This window comes from Montipora foliosa, chromosome 6 (genome assembly GCF_036669935.1).
Source record: "Montipora foliosa isolate CH-2021 chromosome 6, ASM3666993v2, whole genome shotgun sequence".
Lineage (NCBI taxonomy): Eukaryota > Metazoa > Cnidaria > Anthozoa > Scleractinia > Acroporidae > Montipora > Montipora foliosa.
In genome coordinates, this window is record NC_090874.1 from 14,918,696 (window position 1) to 14,928,695 (window position 10,000).

A 10,000-nucleotide genomic window follows, 5' to 3' on the forward strand; every position below is an offset into this window, starting at 1 on the left:
TCTCAATCCAGCTCTCTCAAGATTTTAAAGTTAGTAATGATCGACCATTAAATAGGAAAATTCCACTTAAAATAAACAAGTGTGTTTTTGAAATTAATTACTTAAGGCTTAAAACTTGGGTTACTTACATGTAGTGTTTAGTTAACATAGAACTGTTTTAAAATCCAAAAAAAAAAAAGATTTGATCTTTTGATCAGAGTATCACTTTAAGCGGGGATGAGTGGATGTTAACCTATATTGACACCTGAACCGGGCTGGACTGCCCCCATTAACAAGTAAAATCATCTGGCGTTAGAGCGTTATCAAGTTCTGCTCGTAGGAATCAGTGGGTTGACCCATTGCCTTCTAGGAGTGAGAGTTAATCAGTGTTCAAAATTAGCGGTTGTCTTTTTGTCCAAGAGTACCAATAAGTTTGCCAATTGACCAGTTTTAGCAAAATTTAAAGCCTGGGCCCCAGGAAAATACAGTGACAACACAGCAAAAAATAGAAAGTGAACTAATCATAAGCATCACCTGACTTACTTTTCTGGTTTCTATTGTCACTGTCTGATAGTACTGTGAGGGAAATAGCAATTAATTTGCCACAGCTGAGCATTTACTCATCTGCAGCTTTACAGATAAACATTGTCAGATAGGAAAATGCAAGAGACAATTATTATAATCACAAACATGCAACCAATGGAGATCAAAGACACCATTTTGAAAATGCCGCAACTTAAACCTTGACTTGAAACTGAAAACCACTGGCGCACTCTAAGAACTATGGGAGATTCAAGCTCCATTGCCATGTGATTGCATTGAAACACGGCAGGCATTTACTTAGAGGTGTCCTAATGGGCAGGAGTCAATGGATTCAAGGCAAAAGGCTTAATATACAGTGTACTCATACAAATTCAGTATGTGCGAGTGTGCACCATCATAACAATATTTCGGTTCTGCATCCTGTGGATCCTCTACTGACGGCATCACGTTTTATGACATTGACTGGTGACTTTTGACTCAAACCCAAGCCACTGATTATTGTTTAAAAGAATTGACTCTTCTTTTGATATTTAAATTACCCAACTATACTCACCAAAGGAAGTCATTGTTTTGACAGGCAACATTAAACACAATTGATGAGGACACTGAGATCATTTAAGACATCCCTATAGGCTTATGACGTATTTGAAAAGTTTGGATAGCACTCAAGAAGATAGAGTTACATTTCCCCTAAACATTGCAAAACTCCCTGCATGCATCAACCATAAATCATGTAATGCATATGTAGAATGTAACATGAACACAAAGGATGAATCAAATTAAATTCCAATAAAATGAAAGAACCTACGCAAAGCCTTTGTATAGTTCCACTGTGACAATCGCCCACAAGGAGAAAACGAAATTTAGGGACAAAATGGTTTCAACCAAGTGGGAGCAAAAATAGCAACAAATAAACTTAGATCATCAACACAAGGTGAATCAATTAATTAGTAATCATAACATAATGAATAATACGTGGAAATTGGTAAGCATGATTGATAATATAATGATGATCGTGACCAAGAAGATGCATTGTACAGTACGTGTATCCCTTGCTTGCGTACTGCAATTGTATAGTTCAAAATTATACTAAGGTCAAGATTATTCAAAATAATTGATTTTTAAATGTCGTAAATAAACTTCTTTGAATCTTACCTCGATTAACTCTCCTAGCCTTATACTAACTAAGCAAAACGAAAATGACTCTCGGCGTAAGCTTTAAGAAAACAAATACTCTGTCCAGCCGACGGCTGTTAAATTCGAAATGGAACTCACCGAATTGCAATCTAACGAACCCTGCTTGTCAGCAGAATCACTTTTTTCGACAGTCGCACTACTATCCTGATGATCCTTTTCCATGTTCATTGATTTAGCTTACCATTTACTGGCCTCTATCCTTGAAGGAAAATGAAAACTAACCCTGCAATCTTCCGCCATGTTGGAATTTTATCTCGAGAGCTGGAAACGAAGTCACTAAAAGCCGATGGGGCCCTGGAGTTGTAACAATTTAATGCGCATTGGCTGTTCCCAAAATAGCAAGGAAAAAGTTAAGGATGGCCCCAAACGGGTTTTTTCACGAAACCGCTTTGAACAATTTGGAGAGAATGTCTTATCAGAAGAATTAACTCTACAACACTGTTCACGTAATAGCAATTTTATGGTACGAAATGAAACATTTAATAAGATGCACTCATCAATGTGACGTAATAGGCTACCACAGAAACAAAAGAGTCATGTAAAAACGCCCTTTCTTTTGTCTTTAAACGCTTATGTCTCAAAAACGAACTCAGGTACCCCCATTTTTTATTGCTGGAAAGTGATTTGCCACCCTGCGAGCAGAGCCTCTTTTACCGTAAGAAAAGGCTCTGCTTGCAGGGTGGTGATTAGCAAGCTAAGATAAAACTCTCAACAAAGTTTAAAAAATCTCTCGAGCGGAAACCAATAAGCCCTTTGCATGACCGTGTCACGTAAGCTTGTCAATCATAAAAAAAATGGTCGTGGTAAAAAATATATTCCAGAAATGGAAAGAGCGTGATGAAATTAGCATGTCAATATTGAGGCCACTGACATTTATGTGAGAGATTTAACAGTGATTGTAATCCTTAAAACATTTACGAAGATTTATATGGAAAACAGTTGCTGGATGGCAAGCTTTGCCATCCAGCACACAATTTTCTTAAATTTTACAAACTTTCAAACCACTCTAAAATGACGCACTTAAACTTCAGTGGCCTCAAAATTGACATTCTCACTAATTTCATCACGCTCTTTCTATTTCTGGTATCTCTTTTGTACTACGACCATTTTTTTATGATTGACAAGATCACGTGACACAGTATGAAAAGGGCGTATTTAGAAGAGATCTTCCGTGCGTGTAACGCTGAAATGTGGCCTTAAAAACAATTCCAGCCAATTGTTGCCATGGCCAATGATAAACTATGCAGGAGCTCATGACTTGCGGCTTAGAACTCACATTCTTCTGTTTGTTATCGTTTTCTCAAAAAAACTATATTTAGAACGACTCCTCTCGCCAAATATTGATAACTTAGTCAATCAATATGAAATGTCTTCTATTTTCGATTAGGTAACAAGTGCATTAATTAATTTATTAATATAATCTGGAAATAACATTCTAAAAATTTATATTTTATAGATCTGAAAACACGATCACTCAAAGTAGGGGAAATAGTTGTCCTTTTCTTGTTGAGGCCTCATGGCTTATCCCCCATCTCGATCGTTGCAATCAATTATGCGCCATAGCCCAAGTTCCATGCCACGTTGAAATAGCCGGTCTTAATTGATTTAATCGCCAAACTTAATGTTCACTGAATTCATATTTTTTCGGGTAGTACAAAGGACAGTGTACTATAAACGATACACAAAGAAAAACACTTGGGGTGCCATTCCTACGCAACTTGCAGGATTTTCTCAGTGGATTAGTGGAGCAAACAATTAATAGTTTCTGGAACAAACAAGAAGAAAGATGGGGTTAGTTTCAGAAGAAACTTTGGTGCTGCGTCGGTACATGTGAAACAGAAAAAAAAAACCACCACAAGAAAGGCTTGTGTGCTGAATTTTCGAGCGTTCGCACTTCGTAAAAGCGTTCGCTCCCTCGCTTCGCTCTGACGAAGGGCTAACACTCGAAACGTCAGCTCACAAGTCATTCTCGCGATGGACAAGTCAAGTCAAGTCAAGCCGAGTCAATTTTTATTTTAACTCACACAAATATTATTTACAGAGAATTAATATTAAGACAATTTCATGATCTGAAAACAACGTAATCAGAGATAACTAAAATACAACAATTGTGCGAAAGATTGGGACACCTAAATAGTTCAGGGAACTAATTCAGTTGGTGATCCAATGGAAAATATAATTTGTATAATAAGGAATACAGTGCTGAAAGAACAATTTAGTATAAAAAGTATTATTTCGTGGACCAACTACTAACTATCTACCAACTCACTTCCAAAGAAATAATGTTACATACACAACTTAAGAATCAATAATAAACAATTATTGGATGAGGTTTTTGTGATATCCGGAATAATCAAGGTCGAGGTAAGTAATAATAATAATAATAATAATAATAATAATAATTGTTTTATTACACGATGTTTTGAAGAAAATGACGACAAACGCATTATCGCAGCGATCACAGTTTATTTTCAAACACATTGCTCTTGGAAATCATGCATTGCGCGCGCAACCTACAGATTATTCACTAATCTGTAGGTTGCGCTGTTTCTCAGAATTAACTGTATTAGCCAATGAAAAGACAGATGGTGACTACAATGTATAATAATACTGTTAATTTACCTTCATCGACTCATTCGATGAATTCAGATCAAACAAGAAGAAATCCTAGTCATCAATGTCTCCCTTCAATATTTGGCCGAAGAAACTCTTGGAATGAGTTTAAACATTGTCAGTGACGAAACGTTTTGCAACGTAAAGCTAGTGGTAATTAATACTCAAATTACGTCAATTAATTAAACTCAATCATGAAGTCACAATAAGGCTACGTGGTTAATTGAATTTCCAAATGAATGCCTTAATTCAATACGTGTTTTGACAAATAGAGTGAGAAACAAAATTATTTCATAAGATGTGCGGTTCGTTACTTTCTAAATTCAAAAACAAATCTAATAAGGTGCACCCTGTGTTAAGCACAGAATCGTTGACAACAAAACGGGTTAACGAAAGTCTATCAGAAGGAGAGGCAACTCTCGTGCGAGGATCGATACAAAGTGTCGAGGTTTTAGATGTGCCAAAAGGTGACATTTTGGAAGTCAGGCCTTATGATGGTGCCACAAAAGAGACGCAGTTTCGCTCGTCAACTGCTGAAAATAAAGAGAAGCAAACTGAGCCAGAGTTTGGAATCGTATCTGAGGGCGAAGCAGCATCAGTTATTGAAGAAACAAGTCAGGAACCAGATTTTGCGTCCAAAACTGAATGCAATACAGCTTCTAGCCTCCAAGAGAGCAAAATATTCTCTGTATCCTCTAATGTTTGCGTGTCAGCTGAGGATTTAAGTAGAGAGCAAATGGAATGTAAAATTAAATCATCTGTTAATATCGAAGAAGTGGAAAATGAGCCAGATGCGAAATCTGAGGCAAGAGACGCTGGTCTTGAAGATAGTAAAGCCAAACCATCCACCAGATCTGCGACTAAAGACAAAATGAAGATTTCTGTCCCCAAAGAAAATCCTGCTGTGTCAAATTACAGTCCTGTTTTTAATGATAAGTTACCAGCTTGTTGCAGCCAGAAAAGGACTAAACCAGGTTCCACTTTCATGGCGCAATGCGAAAAAATAATCTCTGGGTCATTAGCTGTATGTAGATCAGCAGAAGACTTCAGAAGAAAACAAAAGGAATCAAAAGCTGATTTAGCTGCTGATATAGAACATGTGAAAACTGAGCAGAATACAATTGGAGACGATCCAGAAGCTGGCCTCGCGGAGAATTCATCCATTCGATCCCACCGATATGGGAATGAATACGAAGAGCGTACTGGTCCTAAAGAAAATCATGCTGTGGGCGATGGTAGTCCTTTTTTTGAATATCGAGTACCAATTTATCTCTGCGAAAAGACTACTAAACTAGATTCCGCATTTACAGCTGAATGTGACAAAATAATTCCTGGGTCTTTGAACGTATGCGTATCAACTGAAGACATCAGTGAAGATAAAATGGAATCTGGAACTGAACTTGACGCTGATATGAAACAAACGGAAATTGAACAAGAGGCCAAACTTATAACTGGAGACAGTTCTAAAGCTGGCTTCAAAGCGAATTCATCGAGACTGTCCAATAGCTCTATTAATGTGTGCAAAGTTTTAACTGGCTCTAAAAAGAATTATAGTGATCCGGATTGCAGTTCCGATCCTGAATGCCAATCAGCCGCTTGTCTCGAAGAGGAGACAGCTGATCCAGATTCTGTATTTAAAGTTAAATTTGATTCGTCTAGGGGCTTAAAAGCGTCTAAGACTGGCCCAAATTTTGAATCAAGTTATGCAGCCGATTGCGACGTGGCGCAGACTGAACAAGTTGTGGGTGTTAAGGTGTGTTTTGCGTGGTGTGAATCACAAGTTGGGCCCAAAGAATTAAAAACCGAATCTGATTCTGCATCACCATTTGAATGTGACTCAGCTACTGACTTTTACGGGAAGCAATCTAATCGAGATTTTCCCTTAGCATCTGGACATGACATGGCTTCTGACCTGCAACAGAAGACAACCGAACCAGCTGGGGAATCTACAACTGAAGGCAATCCAATTCCATGGTCTCTAGAGAAAGACACTGTTTCAGTTTTTCAGCCTGTAGATATTATCAAGTCGACCAGTAGCGTGACAGCAAAGCATACGTTCGAAGATTGCAATTATGTGTTCAAAAGAGCGTGTCCTTCCGTTTTTGGTGACAAGGAACGTGAGCCACACTTTTTGTATACCATTGAGGGCAAGTCGGAAGTAGACATCTTTAAGAACGAAACTGATGTCGAGAAATCTGTGGTTAATATCACACCGGTTAATTCACTGGCAAAAGATCAAACCTACCCGGGTTACATATCTGTTTCTGAATGTGAACCAGACGCTAATCTTACAAAGATGGACACTGAACAAAAATCCGTATCTGCAGCTAAAAATGATTCAGTTGAAGAAGAGAATACAGGACAATTTTGTGGCTTCATCACTGCGGATAAATCAGTTTCTGATTCAGCAAAGTTGGAAATTGGATCAGAGGCAGTTCAACCAAAACTTGAAAGCATCGATCATTCACCCCTTGTAAAAAAGACACAGACGGGTCTTGAACCAGACGCAAGTTGCTTGGATGAATTTCTATTGCCTTCTGTATCCGAAGTGAAGAGTCCTAAACTTGATACCAAAGCTGGCTTCCGCTTTCCTTTTGTTGCCGAGATTGCAGCACATTACGATGTTTTTGGGAATATAATTTCAGGGCAGGCCGTTTGCGATTCTGCTGAAGAGAAAAATGGACCTGCGCTCAATCTTGAAGGTATAGGACACTTCCAACCAGTAGAAACCACCCAGGTAATTTCTGAACTAGACATTAGGTGCTTGGGTAGATTTGCATCGCCTCCTCCCATCAAATTGAGAAAACCTGGATTAGATTCCAAGCCTCAGTCTAATGACCCCTCAATTGACGAGATTGCTGAGAAAAATCCTGGACCAGATACCCAGTCGGACGTAAGATGTGAATTAAAAGCTGAGGTACAAGTTATTAACCGTCTTTTCAATGCCGTCCCACTGGAAAGGCCAGCGGGCGAAAAGAACATTATAGAAATACAGCTACAAGGAGTGTCTAGCACCAAAGAAACGTCTAGCAGCGAAAACAGCGGCAGCTATGGAGAGAAAAGACCAGCCCATGGTAATAGCTTTCAATCAGCAAATCAGAGCATGATAACCGCAGCTCAAAATGAACCATATCCACCCTCCTCGGAACCTCCGGTAGAGAGGAAGCTGGACATGGATAACAGAGCAAGGTTGGAAAGCGATCAGCATAACCAAGCAACTGACTCTCAAGTCAGTCGACACACTGAGATAGAGAAATGTGTCGAAGAGACGAACATCGATATTCAGCAGGCAGAAAAGGAAGTTCCGGATCACGCTTCGACGTCGCTACGCCATGACGGATCAGCAGTCGCTTCTGAGAACCAAGAGGTCTTATTTGCACTGGCGAGAAAGGAACTTGAAGAAAGGATAATAAAGGTAGGAACAAATCGATGAGGCGCGCGTCATCTGCAAACAAAAGCTCTTGGTTTTGTTTTATAAGTATCGGACATCGGGCTGTCATGTGGGAAGTCGTGAGTTCGACTCCGGCAGGACCAACACTCTGGGTCTTAAAATAACTTACTGTAGGAGAAAGTGCTTCCTTTGTAATTACATCTGCAAATTGTTCGACTTCCAAGTCTTCTTGGATGAGGACTGTAAACCGGAGGTCCCGTCTCATAGCCCTTGTTGGAAATTTAATAGTATGACCTTATCTGGACGGGGGCATCTTTCACTTTCTAAAATCAATTGTAAACTGCGCAACAAGCAGTCTGGCTAAGTACCCCATAAAACGTTGTAAATTAGTCCTGAAAATCCCCGAGGAGAGAGACTAATAGATTCACTTCATCTCTACGCGTACACCTTCTGGGCACCCCTAGCGTGAGCTTGCTCTATCTGAAATTATATGCTTCTTTAGAACATCGTTAATGTTAAATGTGATTATTCCTTGAGGGAACCCATTTTGAAGGAGGAGATTTCGTATATTATTGTGTTAAAGAACTAAGAATTTAAAATATAATTGGTCATGCGACCCTCATGAAAATGACTTATCCCGTACTTCTTCGACCTGTAGCATCCTTCGTTATCAGGGCTGGGTGCATTGTTTCTGTCGTATAATCTATTGCTTTCGGCGTTCTCCAATCCCAGACCGCTTCTGGAAAGCTACAGGGTCTCTCATGAAAATGGCTTGAAAAACATTAGGCTCGATTACCAGCCGCTGTTTCGGGAAAGGAGCCTGCGCTCATCTCCGAAGAAGACTGGAATCGAGAGAGTTGCGGAAATCGAGCCTAGAAAAAACATTTCTGATTGGTTGACAAAATGGCGCGAGAATTTTGAACCAATCACTGATTGAAGTAATGCAAAGCTAATGCAATTCGCTAGCTAATTTCGACACTCAATTGAAAACCGCTCTAAGAGTAGTGATCGGGTAATAATGATAATGATGACGATGACGATGACGATGACGATGACGACAGAAGAATTTGTTAAAAGTCTTTAGCTTGTGCACCGAAAACACAACTTGAAGTAACTCTCTTCCCTCACCCCACCCCCCTCCCCCCGCCAAATCTCATCGAACCTTTCTATCGGACAAAATATCCCACTTCCAAATTCCTAAATTTTCCGTTTTGTCGTATCGGGCTTATTATATTGACGAACCTTTAAAAATTTAGGAGGGAAAATCTGGGCCCTATTTTCAGGAGAATGTATATTCCATTTGATAATAACGGCACCCGGAATTGCTTTGCTTCTTAGCTGACCACAAATAAGCATCATGCAGATGACGAGTTTCTTGACGCTAATAAAGGGTTGTTGCTGTTGAAGGCCCGAGAAGAGCTGGAAAAGAGACTTTTAGAGGTTAGCCTTGCCTTTCATTTATCTGGGTTTCTTACATAAACCGTATTTGCAAATTATGTAGCATAAGAATTCAAAACACTTGCGCAAAGCGTACAAAGCTATTTGTCTTGTGATATTCACTTTTTAGAGACAGAATTAGCCGCATTTACATGAAATGGCTACTGATTGGCTGCTGCTTGTCACGATACTGACGCAGGAAAGTTTCCTTGCTCTAACTAGTAATTTCTTTTAAGCCGTTTCTCTTATAACTGTAGCCACAAGCAGTGGCAAACGCCTTGGGACACTCGTCCTTTTAAGTGGGTTTTCTTACTTAGTTTGAATAATTTTCCCCTCCCCCAATGCACAACAATAGTAAACAGACATTTCCTAGTCTATTTCAGTATTAACGGGTGGGGGCGGGGGGGGCGGGGAATTCTATTTTGAAGCTTTTAGTGGAATTTTGACCATTATACTTAGTTGATGACGTCCGAGAGGTTTTCAGGCCCATCCTGGCGTAAGAGTTTTAAGTACTTTTGCCACTGATTGTAACAGTCAGGCAGTGAGCTATAATGAAAACTTTATTTTTTTCAAAAACGCTTATTTCATCCTGACATTTGACGTTTGCCGCAAACGCGAGGTTAAATCTCTTTGTTATTCCACTTTTCCGACCAATGACCAAAACAGTCATTGTTTCATCACCTAATAAACATCTGGGTCCGGTTGCTTAAAGCCTTGTTAGCACTAACCCTTGGTTAAAACGTATAGTTTTTACGGTTTTCCATGGTATTTAATACTGGTTAGCGCTGACCATGCCTCGAGCAACCTGGGCCTGTAGCCTGTTTCTGAAAAGCTTCGAAA

General features: G+C 39.5%; 1 protein-coding gene and 1 long non-coding RNA gene across 3 annotated transcripts in view; both read right to left on the minus strand.

Annotated features, from left to right (window-relative positions):
• Positions 1-1,975, minus strand: part of LOC138006797 (erythroid differentiation-related factor 1-like) — a 35,055-nt gene extending 33,080 nt beyond the window's left edge. Inside the window, exon 1 of one of the 2 annotated variants that reach the window (XR_011123937.1) lies at positions 1,798-1,975. Coding sequence is in view for 1 of the 2 variants with exons in the window: in XM_068853363.1 (XP_068709464.1) it covers positions 1,798-1,887 (90 nt within the window). In the remaining variant the exon portion in view is untranslated. The remainder of the gene's footprint in view (positions 1-1,797) is intronic. The other variant, XM_068853363.1, reaches the window with a different exon arrangement.
• A 213-nt stretch (positions 1,976-2,188) lies between these two features.
• LOC138008730 (uncharacterized) overlaps positions 2,189-10,000 on the minus strand; it is a 16,012-nt gene continuing 8,200 nt past the window's right edge. Inside the window, exon 3 of the long non-coding RNA XR_011124267.1 lies at positions 2,189-3,484. This is a non-coding gene — a long non-coding RNA (uncharacterized lncRNA). The remainder of the gene's footprint in view (positions 3,485-10,000) is intronic.